The sequence below is a fragment of the Anabrus simplex genome, chromosome 2, assembly GCF_040414725.1.
Source record: "Anabrus simplex isolate iqAnaSimp1 chromosome 2, ASM4041472v1, whole genome shotgun sequence".
Lineage (NCBI taxonomy): Eukaryota > Metazoa > Arthropoda > Insecta > Orthoptera > Tettigoniidae > Anabrus > Anabrus simplex.
The window spans coordinates 408,160,380-408,184,396 of NC_090266.1; the positions used below are offsets into that span (position 1 = coordinate 408,160,380).

General features: G+C 37.2%; 1 protein-coding gene across 1 annotated transcript in view; it reads left to right on the top strand.

The window, feature by feature from the left end:
- The window catches only part of LOC136864169 (protein FAM161B), a 178,589-nt gene that overhangs the window by 92,831 nt on the left and 61,741 nt on the right, over window positions 1–24,017 (top strand). Inside the window, exon 6 of the mRNA XM_068225993.1 lies at window positions 22,646–22,901. Coding sequence (XP_068082094.1) covers window positions 22,646–22,901 — 256 coding nt within the window. The remainder of the gene's footprint in view (window positions 1–22,645; window positions 22,902–24,017) is intronic.

Genomic DNA, 24,017 nt, shown 5'->3' on the forward strand with positions numbered 1-24,017 from the left:
GGTTTATCAGGTTTGATAATGCCGTTAAAGTGCAACATCAGTGGAGGAGGGAGTTTGAAACAGAATCCCCAACACGCCTAACAATTAAATGCATTCCTGGGAAGTGTGAGACGCATGGAACGATTTGTGATATTCACAAAGGAAGATCAGGAAGAACGCGCACAGCTACCAGTCCTTCATCGGTTCATGTGTTGGAAAGTTTTGCTATTTCTCCACAGAAGTCTGCTATGCAATGTGCACGGGAAGTGGGGATTAGCAGTACAAGTGTACGACAAATTTTGAAAACAGCTAAGTTGAAAGTTTACATCCCACGATTACTGCATTCACTTAATGAGGACGATCCTGAACATCGAATGCAATTTTGTGAATGGTATCAGCAAATGGTAACCCAAGATGAACAATTTCTGACGAAGTTAGTGTGGTCGGGTGAAGCCCAGTTTAAACTTAATGGAACAGTGAATCGACATACCTGTGTCTACTGGGCTCCGGAAAATCCGCATGTTCATGTGAACAAGGCGGTCAATCTACCAGGGGTTCATGTCTGGTGGGGTCTGTCATTGAGGGGCTTACTAGGACCCTTTTTCTTTGATGGTACTGTCACTGGAGCAGTGTACTTGGAAATGTTACGCACATTAATTTTACCAGCTGTACGTGCGCTTTATGGAGCCGATGATGAAGTCTTCTACCAATAAGATGGGGCGCCACCAAACTACCATGTAGCAGTATGAGTTTTCCTAGATGACAATCTGCCGGGACATTGGATTGGACGACGAGGGCCTATTGAGTTCTCCCCACGGTCGCCAGATCTTACCCCTGTGAACTTTTACTTGTAGGGAACTGTTAAACATCAAGTCTATCGACATAAGCCACGCATGCTGGAGGCCCTTCACCAGGAAATTACAGTGGCATGTGCAGAGATCCCCATTCAAATATTGACGGATGTAGTTGCAGTGACCGCTCATCGTTCGGCTATGTGTCTGGTAGGAAACAGTGAACATTTTGAACATCTCATGTAAACATATGTTAAACAGAAGACAGTACTAGAGGTGTAATCAAAATTTAAATGTAAAAATACACACAATAAATAGTTTTTATTCCATAAAGAGTGTATACATTTTTCTGGCGGACCCTGTATATAAAATAAGAGTTTTGTCTGTACATTGCTCAGAATTAAAAAAGGATGGTATTTCTATATCAGTCGTGTACACAGTAACAAGGAAATGCACTTTTTAATTTTCTATAATTTCTGTCTGTCTGTCTGTCTGTCTGTCTGTCTGTCTGTCTGTCTGTATGTACACGCATCACGAGAAAATATTGAAGAGAATTTAATGAAAATCGGTATGCAAAGTCGGGGAATAAGTCACTACAATCTAGGCTATAAATAATTGTATTCACGCTGAGTGAAATGGCAGTTTAGGGAAAGATTAAAATTTAATTCTTAAATATTTATGATATTAGTGGTCATATCTTAATGAAAACCAGTATGCAAAGTTGGGGAATAAATCGCTATAATCTAGGTCATAAATAATTTTATTCACGTTGAGTGAAATGGTAGTTTAGCAGAAGGGCTGCAATTTAATTCTCAAACATTTATGTTATTAGTGGTCGTATTGATAAATACTACATAACTAAAGTTATACAGTATTAAATTTCCGATCATTTATGTCTTATACATTGTTACCGTACCAGCTGTGATCACAGAGATATTCATGAATTTGGATTTTTGTTGCTAAGTCCATATCAGCCCTGAGTCATGAGAAAATAGGTAAACAGAATTTAATGAAAATCGGTATGTAAAGTCGGAGAATAAGGAACTACAGTCTACGCTATAAATAATTTTATAAGATGCCCTAATATTGCAGAGTCAAAAGAAAACTAAATTTGAAGGGCTACAATAAAGAAAGCTCATAAAATTGATCAACAATAACATTATATTGACTATTGTTTGTTGTGATGTACTTTGTGTCATCTGTTGCCACTCATCTCCGATAGATAGGATTACTGCTGTGTTCCAAGTACTCTTTCTAATCTGCTTTATATCACACCAAGACAGATAGGTCTTATGGTGGCGATGGGATAGGAAATTGCTAGGAGTGTGAAGGAAGCAGCCTTGGCCTTAATTATGGTACAACCCCAGCATGTGCCTGGTATGAAAATGGGAAAGCACAGAATATCATCTTCAGGGCTGCCGACAGTGGGGTTCGAATCCACTATCTCCCGGATGTAAGCTCACAGCTACACGCCCTTAACAACACGGCCAACACTCCTAGTCATACCATGTGTAACAGCCTGCCTGAATATTGGCGGGAAGTAGCTGGGGGGTTAGATAACTATCTTCTTTAGTATGCCATTCCTCTGGTTCATAAATTTTCTGATACTACTGGTACGTAATACACTGGTTCATCATAGCATTCAAACTATTCAAACCCTGCTCTGAAGCACTGATTGGAATGAGCAGTGTGCATATTAAACAGAATAATGGCAGAGGAGTGTTCATGGCCATCTGCGGCCTAATCATTCCAGCTCTGGAAATTTGGACTGTTAGATTGGCACCGTAGTACTGTTTGTTAAAAGTGAGAAAATGTGCAGTTTTTCATTTGATGGAGTGTTGCTTTTAATCGCGACATTCATACAGACATTTTTGTAATGACGAATGTTAACTTCAGTTAGGAAAACCAGAAAGTCAGTCATTCTGAGAATCCTGTAGCGAAGCACGGGTGCATCAGCTAGTTCCTTATAAGGGTTTCTTATAAAATTATTTGTTCCATATTAGTATTAGAAGTGGCTATATGATTTCTGCTGTTAGATCTGCATCTGCCTTTGGGGCTTCTGGGATAATGTTATGTATACCTGGCATATTTATTTATTTATTTATTTATTTATTTATTTATTTATTTATTTATTTATTTGTTTATTTATTTATTTATTTATTTATTTATTTATTTATTTATTTATTTATTTATTTATTTATTTATTTATTTATTAGATACAGCCTATGGAGGGCCATTTTATCCTAATAAATTATAACAAGTTTAAATAAGTATAAAAGATAACAATCAGTATAATCAACAATATCAAGTATCAACAGTAAATTATTAACAATAACAACGTAACACAGTGGTAACGATAACTGGCAAAGTTCAGTTACAGAGTTAGGAATAAAAAAGGTCGTGTGTTGGACGGACGGACGGGATGGATGGATGGATGGATGGATGGATGGATGGATGGATGGATGGATGGATGGATGGATGGATGGATGGATGGATGGATGGACGGACGGACGGACGTCGTTTGTGTGTTGGGCAGGGAGGAAATTTTATAGGGATGTACATAGGAAGAATTTTACATTTGGTGTAGCCATTGATAATTTTATGATGGTAACATAGATCGGAGAACTGTAAATGTCTTCTCAGGTCAAGTATACCCAGGTGATTCAAGATGTCAGATTTAGTTTTGTTCTTAAAAACAGGATTGCGAGTCTTAACAATGAAAGTGAAAATTTAAAAATACTATTTAGTTGAGGTATGTTAGTGATAGCAGATGAGAACCAAACAGGGGAACAAAAAATAATGGGGAGAACATACAAGACAAAGTATAATTTTAAGGCATTAATATAATTAATTACAGTGAACCTGTAAAGAATGCCTAGGGTACGTATAGCATGTGAACAGAGAAGGTCAGTTTACAGTTGATTATAACACCTAGGTCTCTTACTTGACAAGCTGATTGCAGTGTATTTCCCTGGATGGTACCAGTATAGGCAGTGTTCGTTCCTTGCTTTAGCAATGAAAAAGATATTGTGTTACACTTGTTAACATCGGGAGAAAGATTCCATTTCTTAAACCAGTCACACCAGGCAAGTTGGCTGTGTGGTCAGGGCCACGCGACTGTGAGCTTGCATCCAGGAGATAGTGGGTTTGGATCCACTGTCGGCAGCCCTGAAGATGGTTTTCTGTGGTTTCCCATTTTCACACCAGGCAAATGCTGGGGCTGTACTTTAATTAAGGCCACGGCCACTTCCTTCCAACTGCTAGGCCTTTCGTCTTCCATCATCGCCATAAGACCTCTCTGTGTCGGTGCAACGTAAAGCAACCAGCAAAAAATTAAACCGGTCACCACACGAACTGAGAACGATCCGTAATGCATCACAATCAACAGGTGGAGACACTTCCCTTAGGATTTTCAGGTCATTGGCGTACAAGAGGAGGGAACGCTGACTATTTTTGGTGCAAAGAATTATGTCGTCGATATAGAGAACAAAGAGTAGGGGTTCCAGAATACTGCCCTAAAATACACCTGATAACACAGGTAACCATGATGAGAAAGATTCATGGAGTACCACCCTTTGTTTTCTTGCTGGAGAGGAAATTTTTATGAATGACAAGACAGGGCCATGGATATTACATTTGGTAGCGAGCTTATGAAGAAGAAGTGCGTGATCCACTGAGTCAAATGCTTTGGCCAGATCTATATAGATTATATCTATCTGAGATTTATTTTCAGTTGATGAAATGATGTGGTGATTGATAACTGTGAGTTAGTGAGGCATGATTTTCCAGGAGTGAATCCATGTTGTTCTTCAGATAGGTGCGGCTGTGTGAAAAAGAGGAGTCAACTCTGGATTATTCTCTCAAGGACAGAGGATAGTACTGGGGCGGTAGATATTGGGCGGTATGATGAAATATCATGTTTGTCCTCTTCATTATAATAATAATTTCGTGTGGCTATTTCTAGCTGAGTGCAGCCCTTGTAAGGCAGACCCTCCGATGAGGGTGGGCGGCATCTGCCATGTGTCCATAACTGCGTGTTATTGTGGTGGAGGATAGTGTTGTGTGGTGTGTGAGTTTCAGGGATGTTGGGGACAGAACAAACACCCAGCCCCCGGGTCATTGGAATTAACCAATGAAGGTTAAAATCCCCGACCCGGCTGGGAATCGAACCTGAGACACTCTGAACCGAAGGCCAGTACGCTGACCATTCAGCCAACGAGTCGGACGTCCTCTTCATTTATTTCACTGCATGTGCAATCTCCTGTCATGTTGGTAGTTCTACCGAGACACTGTGTCCATCTTTCCAACTGGTGTGTCTCAGGTGTCAAAGCTATTTCATTAATATCTTTGACTGGTTTATCCCCAGAAAAGTTCATTTTAGGTAGCTTTCTTGTAATGGCATATACTTCTTTGCTGTTACCACTTTTGCTGCTTCTTCTGCTTGTGTTGCCTGTTGGTCTGTAAACACTGTTTTATCTCTCCAAACTTTCTGCTTAACTTTCTTGTCTGTCTCCCTGTATTTCACCATCATTTTGGTTTCTTGTTCAACTCAAGATGGCCATTGTCTTGTACTCTCTTTGCCTTAGGTCTGATTACCAAGTGTCATCCGATATTCATTTCTTCCTCCCTGGTTTTCTGTAGCTCACTATCTCTTCAAATGCTTCAAAAAAGAACTCTTTGACTGTATTTTGTTCAGTGTTTACCTCTTCATCTGGTTGTTCAGCAAGGGCCTCAAGCCTGTTTTTCTGTTGTATCTATATATATGGAATATTATTAAAGAAATTGGAGGGAATAGGATTGGACATAAGGGAATTGCATAGGGTAGTATAATTGGTCTGGTACTTTTCTTAATATACGCAAATGATTTAGGGAACAATATAACATCAAAAATAAGATTGTATGCAGATGACACAATTGTTTATAGGGAAGTTAATAACATTGAGGATTGTTCAGAATTACAAAGGGACCTTGAGAGTATCCAAGAATGGGTTGAGGAAAATAATATGAAGGTTAATGGAGGCAAATCAACTGTTACAACATTTACAAACAGGAGCTTTAAAACTAATTTTGAATATACTTTGGATGAGGTAGTTATCCCAAAAGATGGCAACTGCAAATACTTAGGTGTGAGATTTGAAAGTAATTTGCATTGGAAGGGTCATGTTGATGATATTGTTAGGAAAGCATAAAGATCGTTACATGTCATAATGAGGCTACTTAAAGGATGCAACAAAGAATTAAGTGAAAAAAGTTACTTAAGTATGGTTCATCCATTATTGGAATATGCAAACAGTGTTTGGGATCCTCACCAAGAATACCTAATGAAAGAAATAGATAGTGTGCAGAGGAAAGCAGCAAGATTTGTAACAGGGGATTTCAGGAGAAAAAGTAGTGTATCAGGAATGTTAGAGGAACTTGGGTGGGAAACTTTAAGTAAGAGAAGGGAGAAAACTAGACTCATAGGATTATATAGAGCCTATACAGGAGAAGAAGCATGGGGAGAAATCCGTGAGAGGATGCAGTTGGAAAATAATTATATCGGCAGAACTGACCACAAGTATAAAATTAGAAGGAATTTTAGCAGAAGCGATTGGGGTAAATTTTCATTCATTGGGAAGGGTGTGAAGGAGTGGAGCAGTTTACCAGGGGTAGTGTTTGATCCTTTTCCAAAATCTGTGCAGATATTCAAGAAGAGAATAATCAGCAACAGAGAAAATAAATGAAATGTTAGAGGGCATTCAACCAGTGCAGGTTATTGAAAATAAAAAATGTGTGTGAATAAATTAATTCCATCCCCTAGTCTATGGAGTATGGACAGCCGAAGTAGGGGATTGCCTGTAGGGGTGAAGTACAGTGGGGACTTCGAGGGCCCTGGGACCATTACGGTAGCTGTGAAGACCCTTCAGGAACTCTGAAAAGTGGTGGCAAAAGGGGCTCTGGTTAAGACACAGCAGGTCGTTATGCTACTTAGGTTCCAAAATGGGTAAAAAATAAATAAATAAATGCAATGTAAATTTTAATCTTATACCAGTTGTATAGTATTATTTTGAAGTAATACCACATACTGTATATGATTTGACTATGTTTGTAAGTACAGGAGATATTATAAGTAGAATTTTGTAAACAGTATAAATTTATTAAGGATGAGCTGTGTGTTTAATAGAAAAAATTGTTAGTGTAAACTGTATAATATTGTATTCTAGAAAAATGTTCTTCTTCCCTTGTTAATTTAAAATTTAGTGCTTGACAATAATGTATTTTAGTGTCCCATTTGCCACCGAGGTAGACACCTCATTTGCAAATAAAGAGATTTTGATTTGATTTGATATATAAAGTAACTTGTCCTATCTGACTGACTGACTGATTCATCATCGCCAAGCTAAAACTACTGGACATAAAGAAATTAAATTTTGGGGATATGTACATATTAACATGTAGGTGCTAGCTAAGAGAGGATTTTTGGATATTCCATCACTAAGGGGGTGAAACGGGGGGTGAAAATTTAAAATGAGTGTATCTATATCTCAAAACTTTAAAAGTTTACAGATGTAAAAATCGGTATTTAGAATCTTCTTGAAAAATAAGGAAACACATATTTTTAGTTTTTGGAAAGCCCCAATAGGAGGGGTGATAAAGGTTTTGAATGCCTTCAATGAGCATACTTATATCTCAGAAACTGAGAATATTATAGACCCAAAAGTTGGTATTTGGGATCTCCTTTAAAAATAAAGAAACACATATTTTTTTTGTTTCTCGAAAATCCTCCTATGGGGAGGGTGAAAAGGGGGGTGAATTTTTAAAATGAGTGTATCTATATCTCAAAACTTTGAAAGTTTACAGACGTAAAAATTGGTGATTAGAATCTCCTTTAAAAATAAAGAAACAGGTATTTTTTCTGTTTTCAGAAAATCCCAATAGGAGGGGGGAAAAGGGGTGAAAAAGGTTGATTGCCTTTAATGAGTATACTTATACCTCAGAAACTGAAGATACAGTACTACGGACCTGAAAATTGGTATTTGGGATCTCCTTTGAAAATAAAGAAACATGATTTTTTTTGTTTTTGGAAAATCCTATTAATGGGGGTGAAAAGAGGGTGAATTTTTAAAATGAGTGTATCTATATCTCAAAACTTTTAAAGTTTACAGATGTAAAAATTGGTATTTAGAATCTCCTTGAAAAATAAAGACACACATATTGTTTTGTTTTTGGAAAATCCCAATAGGAAGGGTGAAAAAGGGTGAAAATAGGGTTGAATGCCTTTAATGAGGATACTTATATCTCAGAAACTGAAGATATTACAGACCTGAAAATTGGTATTTGGGATCTCCTTTAAAAATAAAGAAACACATACTTTTTGTTTTTGGAAAATCCAATTAATGGGGGATGACAAGGGGGGTGAATTTTTAAAATGAGTGTAGCTATATCTCAAAACTTTTAAAGTGTACAGATGTAAAAATTGGTATTTAGATCCCATTTAAAAATAAAGAAACACATCCTTTTGTTTTTGGAAAATCCCAATTGAAGGGGTGAAATGGGGGTTGAATGCCTTAAATGGGGATACTTATATCTCCTAAACAGAATATATTACAGACTTGAAAGTTGCTATTTCGGATCTCCTTTAAAAATAAAGGAAGAAGTATTTTTTTTTTTTTGGAAATCCACCTAAAGGGGGGAGGGAAATGGAAAAATTAGTTGAATTATTTGTATGAGGTTACTATTATCTCAAAAATGAAAGATTTTTCGGATGTGAAAATTGGTATTTGGAATCTGGTTTAAAATTAAAGAAACACGTATTCTCGGAAATACCAATGAAGGGGGGTGGGGAGGTGAAAGAATTGAAAAATTAATTGAATTAATTGTATGAGGATACTTGCCTCTAATAAAAACTAAAGATGATACAGACGTGAAAATTGGTATTTGGATCTCCTTTATAAACAAAGAAAAAAAGCGTTTTGTTGGGAAATCATCTTGGGGGCGGGGGTGAAGAGAGTTGAATTCCTTTTATGAGGACACATATCTCAAAAACGGAAGATGTTAGAGTCATGATTATTGGCATTTAGAAGATTCCTTTACTATTAAAGAAACAAGTATTTTAACGGGAAATTCACTTAAGGGGGGAGTGTGAAAGGAACATAAGGAAACACACCTTCTTTTTTGGAGGGGGTAAATGTATTTAGGCGGTGGGGCGAAAAAAGGAGTTGAGACCAATTGATTTTACTGTTCATAATGTACTTATTCTGATCATTAATCTTTCCTGGGTTCGTTTTCAAGAAATATATTTTCCTTTGGATTTGGAGTGTACAGATCGGGAAAGGGTAGCACTGATGAGGATTCGGAATTATTTGATAGGATAGTCAGCTATGTGGGAAACGACATGGAAAGAAATGTGATTGTAGCGGGAGATCTGAATTTGCCAGATGTAAATTGGGAAGGAAATGCGAACGACAGGAAGCATGACCAACAAATGGCAAATAAGTTAATATGGGAAGGACAGCTGATTCAGAAAGTGATGGAACCAACCAGAGGGAAAAATATCCTGGATGTGGTGCTGATAAAACCAGATGAGCTCTATAGGGAAACTGAAGTAATAGATGGTATTAGTGATCATGAAGCTGTTTTTGTGGTAGTTAAAAATAAATGCGATAGAAAGGAAGGTCTTAAAAGTAGGACTGTTAGGCAGTACCATATGGCTGATAAAGCAGGTATGAGGCAGTTTCTAAAAAGTAACTATGATCGGTGGAGAACGGTAAATAAAAATGTAAACAGACTCTGGGATGGGTTTAAAGAAATTGTTGAGGAATGCAAAAACAGGTTTGTACCTTTAAGGGTGGTAAGGAATGGTAAAGACCCATCTTATTATAATAGAGAAATAAAGAGACTAAGAAGGAGGTGCAGACTGGAAAGAAATAGAGTTAGAAATGGCTGTGGAAGTAAGGAGAAATTGAAGGAACTTACTAGAAAATTGAATCTAGCAAAGAAGGCAGCTAAGGATAACATGATGGCAAGCATAATTGGCAGTCATAAAAATTTTAGTGAAAAATGGAAGGGTATGTATAGGTATTTTAAGGTAGAAACAGGTTCCAAGAAGAACATTCCAGGAATAATTAATGAACAAGGGGAGTGCGTATGTGAGGATCTTCAAAAGGCAGAAGTATTCAGTCAGCAGTATGTAAAGATTGTTGGTTACAAGGATAATGTCGAGATAGAGGAAGAGACTAAGGCCAAAGAAGTAATAAAATTTACATATGATAACAATGACATTTATAATAAGATACAAAAGTTGAAAACTAGAATAGCGGCTGGAATTGATCAGATTTCTGGGGATAAACTAAAGACAATGGGTTGGAATATAGTACCATATCTGAAGTACTTATTTGATTATTGTTTGGTCGAAGGAGCTATACCAGATGAATGGAGAGTTGCTATAGTAGCCCCTGTGTATAAAGGAAAGGGTGATAGACATAAAGCTGAAAATTACAGGCCAGTAAGTTTGACATGCATTGTATGTAAGCTTTGGGAAGACATTCTTTCTGATTATATTAGACATGTTTGTGAAATTAATAACTGGTTCGATAGAAGGCAATTCGGTTTTAGGAAAGGTTATTCCACTGAAGCTCAACTTGTAGGATTCCAGCAAGATATAGCAGATATCTTGGATTCTGGAGGTCAAATGGACTGTATCGCGATTGACATGTCTAAAGCATTTGATAGGGTGGTTCATGGGAGACTACTGGCAAAAATGAGTGCAATTGGACTAGACAAAAGAGTGACTGAATGGGTTGCTATATTTCTAGAAAATAGATCTCAGAGAGTTAGAGTAGGTGAAGCTTTGTCTGACCCTGTAATAGTTGAGAGGGGAGTTCCTCAGGGCTGTGTTATCGGACCTTTATGTTTTCTTATATATATAAATGATATGAGTAAAGGAGTGGAATCGGAGGTAAGGCTTTTTGCATATGATGTTATTCTCTATAGAGTGATAAATAAGTTACAAGATTGTGAGCAACTGCAACGTGACCTCGAAAATGTTGTGAGATGGACAGCAGGCAATGGTATGTTGATAAACGGGGCTAAAAGTCAGGTTGTGAGTTTCACAAATAGGAAAAGTCCTCTCAGTTTTAATTACTGCGTTGATGGGGTGAAAGTTCATTTTGGGGATCATTGTAAGTATCTAGGTGTTAATATAAGGAAAGATCTTCACTGGGGTAATCACATAAATTGGATTGTAAATAAAGGGTACCGATCTCTGCACATGGTTATGAGGGTGTTTAGGGGTTGTAGTAAGGATGTAAAGGAGAGTGCATACAAGTCTCTGGTAAGACCCCAACTAGAGTATGGTTCCAGTGTATGGGGCCCTCACCAGGATTACCTGATTCAAGAACTGGAAAAAATCCAAAGAAAAGCAGCTCGATTTGTTCTGGGTGATTTCCGACAAAAGAGTAGCGTTACAAAAATGTTGCAATGTTTGGGTTGGGAAGAATTGAGAGAAAGAAGAAGAGCTGCCCGACTAAGTGGTATGTTCCGAGCTGTCAGCGGAGAGATGGCGTGGAATGACATTAGTAGACGAATAAGTTTGAATGGCGTTTATAAAAGTAGGAAAGATCACAATATGAAGATAAAGTTGGAATTCAAGAGGACAAACTGGGGCAAATATTCATTTATAGGAAGGGGAGTTAGGGATTGGAATAACTTACCAAGGGAAATGTTCAATAAATTTCCAATTTCTTTGAAATCATTTCGGAAAAGGCTAGGAAAGCAACAGATAGGGAATCTGCCACCTGGGCGACTGCCCTAAATGCAGATCAGTTTTGATTGATTGATTGATTGATAGATTCTCCTGGCATATAAATAAAAATTTAACACATTTGAAATAAACTATAGGAATGAAATTGACCGTGCAATTGTTCACCTCTGTAATAAGGTCAATAATGAACGGAAGTATATCATTCGTGCACTTGCCTACGCGTGACGATGGTGCTGGTCACATTGTCAGCAATGACAATGACTGCAGATGTAATTTACCGCCAATTAGCGGTCTTGCATTTTGCTGTGGGTTCCATCCCATCGATAATAATAATAATAATAATAATAATAATAATAATAATAATAATAATAATAATAATAATAATAATAATAATGTTCTGGACCATTGTCAAAATATGCGGACCAGGCTGGAAACGGGTCCTGGCCGGGAAATGCAGTCCGACCGCGGGTTAAGTACCGCCAAGGTACCCAAGGCGACACCACGCCGGATCTCCTTAAGGATTTGATCCATATTAAAAATGCTTATAGGAAAAGATGGCAAAGATTTAGGGACCCAACTGACCGGGTGGAATACCTGGACCTAGCCCAGGAAGTACGAAATTGATTGCTGGAAAGAAAGATTGAAAAATGGGAGGAACTTTGCCGTAATCTCTCAGAAAGCGAGTCAGATTACGAATTTTAGCGGATTCTCTCAGAAAACGAGTTAGATCTCGAGTTTCGGTGGATTATATATAAAACGTTAAGCATTCAATTATAAACTTCATTATAATACCGTGGCGAAGCACGGGTATCTTGCTAGTTCTAAATATATATTGGACTTCTGTTTTTCCAGATTTCACTGAGTTGAAACGTTTTATTCATACAGCAGCCTGTTTTATTGGTACTGCAAACTTTATTCTTATATCAACAATATTGTAAGGTGTCTATCAAGATACCCATGTTTCACTATTGTTTTAAACTGAAAGTTATTGTTCAAAGTTTTACGAGAAAGAGAATGGGTGGCATACTGGGATGCTATAGTAGAAACAGCAAGGGAATGCCTAGGAATGACTGTGTAAAGATGGGAAAAAGCAAACATCTTGGTGGAATATTGAAGTGAGAGCAGCTTGTAAACATAAAAAGAAGGCTTATCAGAAATGGCTCACAATGAGGGCCGATGCAGACAAGGAATTATACGTAGTTGAAAGAAACAGAGCAAAACAAATAGTTGTTGAATCCAAAAAGAAGTCATGGGAAGATTTTGGTAATAACCTGGAAAGGCTAGGTCAAGCAGCAGAGAAACCTTTCTGGACGGTAATACAAAATCTTAGGAAGAGAGAGAGAAAGGAAATGAACAGTGTTTTGGGTAATTCAGGTGAACGCATAATAGATCCCAGGGAATCACTGGACAGGTAGAGAGAATATTTTGAAAATCTTCTCAACATAAAAGGAAATGTTCCTGCTGGTGTCGCGAACAACCATCGTCACGGGGAGGAGGAAAATGATCTTGGTGAAATTACATCTGAGGAAGTGGAAAGGATGGTAAATAAACTCCATTGTCATAAAGCAGCAGGAATAGATAAAATTAGACCTGAAATGGTGAAGTGTAATGTGAAGGCTGGGATGAAATGACTTCATAGAGTAGTAAGATGAGCATGGAGTGTTGGTGATCCTTGTTGCGTGTTCCTTTACTTTTACAGGAGATTCCAATTACCAATTATCACGTCTATAACATCTTCGGTATTTGATATATAAGTACCGTATCCTCATAAAAATAATTCAGCACTTTCTTCACTTCTTTTTGCCTACCCCACCCCTTTAAATAGATTTTCTGAAAACAAATAATACATGTTTCTTTATTTTTAAAGAAGATTCCAAATACAAATTTACAGTCTATAACATCTTCGGTTTGTGAGGTATAAGTATCCCCATTAAAAGAATTAACCCCTTTTTTGCTTCTTCTCACAACCCCCTTATAAAAATTTTTTTTCCAAAAACAAAAAGAGTACCCACTTGTTTCTTAATTTTTAAAGGAAATTCCAAATACCAATTTTCACGTGTGTAATATGGTAAGTTTTTGATATATATTGTAGAAAAACTCATTTTAAACATTCACCCCATTTTCACTCCTGTTTACCCCTTCTTAATTAAATTTTCCAAAAACTAAAAAATATGTGTTAATTTGTTTTTAAAGGAGATTTCAAATACAAATTTTCATGACTGTAACATGTTAAGTTTTTGAGATATAAGTATCCTCATAAAAGGTATTCAAACTCCCTTTTAACTTTTTTTCACTCACTTAAGAGGATTTTCCAAAAACAAAAAATATGTGTTTCCTTATTTTTAAAGGAGATTCCAAATACCAATTTTCACACCTTTATACTGTTTAAAACGTTTTCAGATATAGATACACTCATTTTAAAGATTCACCCCCCCTTTTCACTCCCTTTGCAGTGCAATATCCAAAAATCCTCCCTTGTGAGCACCTACATTCTAATATAAATGTATCCTCAAAATTTAATTTCTTTGTGTCCAGTAGTTTTGGCTCGGCGATGATGAATCAGTTTGTCAGGACATGTTATTTTGTATAAAAATGATCTCTCCCTACATCTAGTCCACATTTATTGTTCACATTCAGTGGTGAATGTGTCCTCTTTTGCTTATTGCCAAGTGATCAATCTGGTTTTCTGTCATCAGATCAAGTGACATCCATGAGATCTTGCGGCACTGTTCCACTTCGGTTATTAAAAGGATTTTATAATTTTAATATATTGTCCTTAATACGGTTCTATTATGAGATTAATTACATGTAACTTCTATAATTATCCAGACTGTGTAGAAGGTCATACAAACTCATCTCATATACCAGGGCGCCCACTTTTCATACACTTTTCGTAAAGTTCTTAACTGATTTCATTCCAACCAGGTACATAATGCTCTCAGAATAAATTTCTTTGCTGTTGAGACCATGAAGTGGGAATAATTTAACATAAACAAAGGAATAAATCTAACACAATTGGCCAGGTCAGTTGACGGCTGGCTCTCCAGTTGATTTTACTGAAGTGCCAGTGTGGTCTTGGTATTCATTGAACCAGAGGTATTTGGGGACCAATAACTGTTATAACAGGTCTATATTGGCTGTGAGCGAAGTTCCCAATACTTGTCTTGAGGCTGGGAGGGCTTTACCACTTTCATCTTCTGTTATGATGCAAAAATCAAGGTTGTGTTCCCGTTTTCATCTGGCACATTTGAATGTCCCACTGTCTTTTGCATCAAATACCAGATGGACCTAGTTAGCTTCAGCACATTTTACAAGTTGTGGTCCACATTCATCCTTGCCTTTAAACTTTCAACTCAGATGATGACAATTACAATCACATACGTATACACCAGGATGACTGAAATAGGGGAGAACTTCATCTTGCCAAACTATAGATGGAGGTGTATAAATATTTCTAACTTCCTCATTAGCAAATACTATAATTATTGTGTTTATTTCATTGCTCACAGTGGCAGAATTGCACTCAGAATTTTGTTAGTATGAACGTCGCTGAGCTGTGAGAACAATGGAACATAGCACCAAGTAGCATAAATTCGGCTATCTTCACCCTTCACTGTTTTTCATTAGCTCTTTGATCTTCATATGCCTTAGTTACTGGTCCCAACATCCTTGCTGACTGGCCCACCAAGGGGCTATTTGTAAAATCATCTTTGATTGTGTCCATGTGGCCAGGAGATCAATTGTACAACAGATAGTTTGGCCGCTGGAGACTGTAGACTGTTTAGCCGTGACTGTGTCATGTTGCTCGGGTGCACCACAGGGAGGCTAATCTACTTTTACACCCCATTCTTTCGAGTGAACCACTATAGCAAAATTGGTTAATACACTCAGCTGGAGAGCAGGAGATTTGGCTGTAAGTCCCAATAGCTGTCATACTTTCAGCCCTCTTACCTCTGGTGTGCATGGTTTCTCTTGGTGAGATATAATGGGAATGATTTCTTATTTTGCCAAGCTGAGTAGCTCAGACGACAGAGCGCGCACCTCCTGAGCTCAAATTGGTGGGTTTAATTTTGGCTCCGTCTGGGGTTATTAGAAAATGTTAAAATACATTATTCTGCCATCACAGAGAGAACCAAACCTGATGTAAACAAAGAACATTGTGTATCCATATTATAACCGTAAATGCCATACTTGGGCTAGAAGAGCATAAGATTCAACGCAGGGTGTGTACGGCACAGAAATGGAGTGCTACAGAGGGAGAGAGGTTTGTCGAAATAATGTCCGATTCAAAGAAAACTGAGTTTATTAAGAACAGTTCAAATTTCATATCAGCTCTGTACAGAAGAAATACTGGGAAGTGTCCTTTCTTTGTCCTATGGCTGGGGACGTTCCTTGAAATCCGGCTGCTACTCTCGTACTGTCATGGGTCCCCTCTCTGCACCATGGAACCACGATTCCTTCCTGAATGGAAATTCTAGACATTCTGGATGGTCTGGAATTTCTAGAAGGTCTGGACTGTCTAGAAGTACTAGTAGTACGGGCGTCGAGATTGGTCACATATAAGACGAATGTGAATACACGTGCTTATGCCCTGGATGTATTAATTTGGAAGAAATTTTGTACTCGAAGAATGAATCAATAACTATCACATGGTAGAATGTCACTAGAATCTACCTCATGTTCTGACACTAATCATTTGAAGTGAATTCTATGTAGATGAATATCAATAAAATCAAACACGCAATTCAGTCTTAGCACTTGAAAGGTAAGTAAGCGGAGTCGAATGTCAATAAAATTGAACTTTCAAAATAAATAAATAGCCACTTAAAACTTTATGATAATGTAACTTCGTATTGTCAAATATCAATGAAATCGACCTAGTAAGTTCGAAGAATTTGAAGGCAATCACTTTGATCAGATGGAAACAAAAATATTTTACTTGTGAAATTAGTCCTGTTCACATGTGTTATTTGAAAAATAAATTGAAACTGACTGTTCGTTAACAGTCCTTAGTTCAATCACTCGTAAGTTTGATAAATACAAGTTCAAATATAAAGTTCGCAGTCTATCACCTATGAAAATATTTCCAAGTGTTTGAGAATTATTTACACACAAGAAAATTGCAAGTGCGGTGACATAGTTACAGAGTTTAAATTAACTTTATATTCAATCATCGGTCAGTGTTTGACACTTGAGAAATTCTAAGTTGTATAACACTATTATATCAATGAAAACTGTCAAAATATTTCAATCACTTGATGATGTACAAGCACCGTTCAAACATCTATCACTGATTGGAACTTCTCATTCACTTTGAAATATGAGCACTTAGAAAATAACACAAATCTTAAAACACTCATCCTAAATAATCAATCGCTTGTAAATGTTAATGTCGGTGAAGCACAAGTTGTATTATATCGCTCTCAGTTTGAGTAAAAATTCTTTCACTCATGAACTGGAATACCGAAGAAAATTTGTGAGTGCACTTTCAACGCTGTAGAGTTTCTAAACGTGCAGAAGTAAAACTGTCACTGAACATTACATCGCGACTGCCATGAGCAAACCGACCGGGTTCGACCGTGGTACTTGACACACTGATCTGCCTTGGGATTTAGGCCTCCTTATATGCACAAATCGTGAAGATAGCAGTAATTGTATTTCATGAAATATCTTGTTTAGCTTTCGTCTGATTTACACCAAACTTGGTGGAAATATAGACAAAAAAAATTGGCAACTCGATGAAGTTATTCTCATAATTTAATTGCCATCTTAAGGAAAGTTATTAGGCATAGAACATTTTGAATGTTCTCTGGCTGATGCAATCTTTCTGTCACAAGGTGAGGTAGGCTGTGACATCATAAGCTCTACGTTGCATACGGACTGCATGCTGCAGCTAGCTGTTGAGTTGGTGTGCAGCGCGTAATTCAAGTTCGAAGTGCGGGAACTTTACCTTGGACCAGCGTTCCTGGTACAGTATATATCCATCTGTGGTCTGAATGCTGATTGGAGGATCACTGGGCACAATTCGTGAAAATAGCAGTAATTGTATTTCATGAAATATCTTCTTTAGCTTTCATCTGATTTACACCAAACTTGGTGGAAATATAGACAAAAATAATTGGCAACTCAATGATGTTATTCTCATAATTTATTTTCTATCTTAAGGAAAGTGATTAGGCATAGAACATTTTGAATGTTCTCTGGGTGATGCAATCTTTCTGTCACAAGGTGAGGTAGGCTGTGACATCATAAGCTCTACATTGCATACGGACTGCATGCTGCAGCTAGCTGTTGAGTTGGTGTGCAGCGCGTAATTCAAGTTTGAAGTGTGGGGACTTTACCTTGGACCAGCGTTCCTGGTACAGTATATATCCATCTGTGGTCTGAACGCTGATTGGAGGATCACTGGGCACAAATCGTGAAGATAGCAGTAATTGTATTTCATGAAATATCCTCTTTAGCTTTCATCGGATTTACACCAAACTTGGTGGAAATGTAGACAAAATTTCGGCAACTCGATGATGTTATTCTCATAACACGGCAAGAATCACATGGGTTGTTTTGGAATTTTCGTTACTTCGCTTGATTGCGGGGATTATATCACAGTTAGCTCTACATAGACTGTTGCTGGATACCACTGATTGACACCCAAAGGTTGTGACGTACCCACTCTTGCCCACAGCTGTGTGACAAATTTGTAACATGGCGGGTCACCTTCATTTTAATATAAATAAATAATATCTCATTGTTTCTCCATAAACAATACCCCATGGGCGCCAGCCTTCAAGCTTATGGCTTGAAAACGATAGTTGATAATAAATAATGATAATAATAATACGTAATGAGACTCTAAAATCTCCTAGGGGTGGGGTGACGGAACACTAACCTTTAAGTACTCTAACTTGGAAGTTAAGGATCATTAATAAGAATTTCAGAAAATACAAATTGAAACAGCTATTTATTAGGATGAAAAATGTGATGTAATGGCGCATTAACGGAATCTGAACTTACGGAAGCTAAAGAAAAATTGAATGAAATAAACTCTAAGAATTATGAACTGTTACGCGGAGACTTGCAGTAATTTGTGCCATTAGCTCACCATTTGTAGACTTTGTTATCTGGATACAATCTATGTAGCAGCTGATGTTTGATGGACCTCTCATACAGGCGGCGTCATCTTTTGTTGTGGATTCCAGTCCTACTTCTGCTTTGTGCATAGTACACTAGCTGTACTACGACTTTTCCTGACTGTAACACTTCCTACAGTACTCCTTACAAAAAGTCATAATGAGTCCTAATTTTAATAGCAAAACCATCATGGGTTACGTTTATGGAGAGAATACACTTGTATTCTTCCGTATTACGGAAATGTATTGTTACTAAATTCATAACAAAATCTCTCCTGCCGTATACCAGTCAAAACCGGTCTCGCGTTGCCTTTAACTCTCGTCATTGAGATAACAGGTCTCAATGAGAGTATATTTTGAGTAGTACACTACTCAGATGCGAAGTGAACTAAGTTAAGATCTTCTCCGATGTCAAGACGTACAGCCCTCCTCCGATGATAGATTAGAATTGTAGAATCGTCCCCTCCAGTTCGTGTCGTCGACGTATATAGTCTCCAAAGTCTCCCTCCATCAACCATATCACATGGTCCAGTGAGATTTGAGGTCTTATCCCTTCTCCTATGTATTGCTCTGAATCCATCATGTTGCTTCATTACGTCCATTCACATAGGTTGAACTTTCCCGAGGAAACAAAGCGTCAGGTAGCGAACTTCGAAAAGTAGGCGTTAACAAGGTTTTAACTGTCTCCTCAGAGTATGGAAGGGGTACGATCTCTCGTAAGCTTGATGATGTACATTTCCTTTTAATGGGCTGAAATTGGGCTGCTGACTCCGGTTACCTCACTGTGGCTATTGGAAAATGTACTGCAAGCTATTAATACCAATGATGTTGAAATACTTTACACAATAAGTCGTTCGTTCAGAATACTTTATAGCCGTGATACAAAGAAATGAAATGATGATGTGAAATGGATGATTAAAACCATATATATATATATACACACATACTAATTTAAAAATGACCTACCAGTGATTAAATATATACATCTTTTCAATTAATTTCACAGATCAATAATTTAATACATGCTCTGATGTTCCAAACATCACAAGGTGATGCAGATTATGGGACAAATTATACTCCCTGTCCATGAGAAATAAACAACAATCGAATGGCAAATAATATCTGGATATTTAACATATCAGAAAAGAAAGATAGATTTGAATTTATGGCCAAAACATAAATATGTAATCAATCAATCAATCAATCAATCAATCAATCAATCAATCAATCAATCAATCAATCAATCAATCAATCAATCAATCAATCAATCAATCAAGCAATCACAACAGCACACATTTAATTTTTCAATAAAATAAAATTCTATATGGAAACTTTTAGCATTGATAAGGCAATATTAAAACAATAAAAAAGTGCAGTACTTTACCTAATCAGAATCTGATAAAGGAAAAACTCCTTCCAAGTCGATTTCTCTCTCGCCTCTTCATCACTGCTACTCATGTCATTCAGATTAATGACCAGACGGTCCACAGTTATATCGCACAGACCGTCCAATTTCCAGAATGTCTGTTCTTCCGCCACTACGTGGTGAATAAAGGTTTGCCACATTTCAGCGGTTACATTCACCAGAGCTCAATTAATTCATGTCTTGACTCCTGCCAGTTTGAAGGTTTTGTTATTGTGTGCAATGTGCCTCTTCACCTGGCTCCAAACCAACTCAATCAGGTTCAAAACACAGTAATAAGGAGGAAGTCTCAGCACCATATGACCTGCTTCCTCTGCCAGTGTGTCAATAACAAACCTGTCATACATTTTCCTCACACTGTGAGTCTTAATCATTCAGAGTAGTTCATCTTTCACCATATCTTTCTCTGGTGAGAATACGATCTAACTTAACGCTATGATATGACTCATTGTCCATAACAATCACACCCATCATCTCCTCCTGAAAATCATTTGTTTTCTTTGATTCCATCATAAATTCTCCACCCTCTAAACACCCATCTTCACTTCCTATGTGCAATAAAATCAGTCGTCTTCCCTTTCCTGTCAGATTTTTTAGGCCTGATCTTAATCCTGCTTTGAATACTTGTTTCTTACTCTTTAGGTTTGTATCTACTCGCACTGTGGAAGTCGTATGTCCTTCGTTTACCCACGTTTCATCCAAATAATACAATTTTCGCCCAGCTTGCTTAAATGTACAAATTTTCCTCAAATAATCCCTCTGCCAAAGCTGTCTTCACAATCAAAAACAATGTTTTTCCTATTTCTTTTAACAAATTTGAAACCTATTTCTGGAAGAAGCTTGTAAAATGTTGTTCTTTAAAAATCATTATTAAATTAAATTACTACACAAATGTACAAACACACAATTGACTAACACGCTCTCTCTCTCCCTCCTTTAATTCATTAATTTTATCCAATTTTATCTATCATTTATTCAGGTTAACTTCATGGAGACCACAATGAATTGCGAATTTATACCAGCCACAAATTAAGAATGTGTCTGTTTTAACCTTATCTTCATGTGCCGTCCTGACAATGTCCCAACAGCATTTCAGCGTGATTTCAACAGGCACTACGGGAACATTTCATTTTATTTACGTTGATTGATGTGGAAACACCATCCAGCAGTTCTGCATCAGCTGGTGGTTATTTACAGTGGTGTCCAGTGGCTTGCATACTACTAACACCTCTCAAGTAGATTTGGTTATTGATGATCTGACTATAGAATTAACATTTACCAGTTCCTGTTTTGCAATTGAAATTGTAATGATTAGCAGTGATGGAACTAACAATTCTATGAATATTAATACAAGAAAGAGCATACTCTAGATGCTAAGAATTTAGAGCCTCATTTATTTTTCAGATTTTACACATAGTTCAAGCCAGATTTTAACCTCAATTGTGTGTTCGTACATTTGTTTAGTTATTAGATGTATTACATTAATTCTGAAGATGGCCAGCCAAGGCCAAAACTAGTCCCTAGTTTAGTAATGTAATTCAATAATATTGCATATTATAGTATTGAAAATGTGGACCATAACAACATTAATTTAATAATTATTATTGTGATCACAATTCAATATGGATCAAAACCATGAAGTTTATATCCTTTTAAAATTGGGTAGTTCGGGATCATCATTCACAAAATCCATTACTTTTTCCACTGTTGGCTGTTCGTTTCTCTTGAAGAATTGATATACTTTACGCCCCACAGCACTTCTAAGAAATTCATTGCACTAAATCTCTAAGACAGATTTCTGGCGCTTCTTCGATTTCCCAGGTGTTGTTGCCACTCCTTGGTGGAGTTGTTCACTGCGCATGGAATTAATGCTCCACTCCGAAACACCAGTGAACTGGTATGTCAACTTCACAATATCCTTTAAAGCTAAAGTCTGGTATTTCTCTCAAAATTTATGAAACACATTCAATACAATTGCCTTCTCACCACTTTTCAAAGGTTTTTCCTTTGCGATGGTTAACAAACTCAACTCAGTGATCCGTATTGCACAAGAACAAGTAATGTTATAGTCACTCACTCACTCACTCACTGTATCTGCTTGCTTCCCATACTCACAGCTTAAGAAATGGTGGGTCAAGCATGAGCCCACACGTCCCTGGTGCTCTTCAATTTGAAATGCTTGTTTATATTAAATAACAATTAATACAAATAATTTTTTGTATATTTTTTCTGACTTAAATTATTTGAAGATTTATATTTCGGACATTCTTCATGTAGGATCGCATTAGCCGTGATGTGGCTAACAAACTAGTTTCATGTCTCCGCGTAGCTGTTTCGCGGCAGCTCTAACCAATAAACGTTAACCCAACCATGTGCTCATGTTTACACCACGACTGATTCTCTGGATGAAATCTGTATAGCCTCCTGTCACTGCATTAATTGACACATGAACTCCTGTAGGTCTAAATTTTGGCATCTCAGCATCTCTGAAAGGTGTGAAACTACTTAGTGGGATGTTAAACCAATAATGTTTCATTATTATTATTAGGAATAGTTTTGGAAAATTCATTAATTTCTTCTACAGGCAACGCATAGAACGTGAAATGGAAGAAATGCAAGATGAGATGGAGAAGAAGGAGAGAGCAAAGCTAAAAGAACAACTTACACGACGCAAACCAGCTTGGCGAGCACTCAACTATAGTACTGCTGAGGATTTAGCTTTGCGGGTTCAGTCACGGCGTGAGGAAGAGAGACTACGCCAGGAAGAATTTGAGCATTGCATGGAACTTATGTTGGGCAGAGTACAACGAATCCCTACACTTTTTGAGCGTCAATCTCAGGTAAGTGTGAGGAAGAGAGTATAAGATGAGTGGGTGAGTGCGTACAGATTTAAAGAATACCCTACCACTTTCTGGAGGAGAATGTTAATTGCTTCTAGTCATCAAAGATTGGAAATTAAAAAAAAGGAGATATGAACACACAAAAGAATAAACTCTTGCTTTCATTGTGTTTATTCTTTTGTTTGTTCATATCCTCCTGTGTAATTCCCTATCTTTTGACATTTTATATTTGTATATTTGTTTGCCCCTTTTAACTTATTTATATGTTGTTGATATCACTAAGTTCTGTATAACATCTAGTTACCTGTATAGAAATAATATAAGCTCTTCTGGATGTACCGGTACTTCATAATATAACTTTTGGCATTGTCATGCACTTTTCACTGAACAAGTTGGTTAAGCAGTACGGGTCGCATTGCAGGTGATGGTAGGTTCAAACTTCACTGTTGACAGCACTGAAAATGCTTTTTCATTGTTTCTCATTTTCACATTAGAAATTTGTGCTGGGCAAAGCAGAGGCGGGACAAGTTTTTCTCCGGGTACTCCGGTTTTCCCTGTCATCTTTCATTCCAGCAACACTCTCCATTCTCATTTCATAGCATCTATCAGTCATTAATAAAATCACTTTGGGAGTGGCGACCCCATCGTACTAATAGCCTATATATGATTCATTCATTTCATTCCTGACCCGGTCAATGACTGGAAAACAGGTTGTAGGTTTTTCACAGATTTTGAGGCTGTTCTTATTAAGATCTTAGCTACTTCCTTGACAGTCTTAGCTTCCTCCTATCCCAGTACTGAAAACCTATCTGTGTTAGTGGAATGTTAAGTAGATAGAAAAAGAAAAGAAATTATACAGTTTCACTTGTCGCTTGAGTTATTGTCTTCAGTTCAATTTTGAGTTCACTGAATGTTTACTATGCCATTCTCTCTAAAAATGGTTCTTGTCGGCAACAGAAGTTATCTGACTGACGTCTTTACTTCACAAGTGCAGCACATGTGAGAAACATCTGCCGACAATGCCAGTAAATTGTTGGTATTGTGCTTACTATTACTGTTAGTTTATAATTCAAAACTATGATCAACTATGGGACAGTTGGTACGGTGTGGCACCAA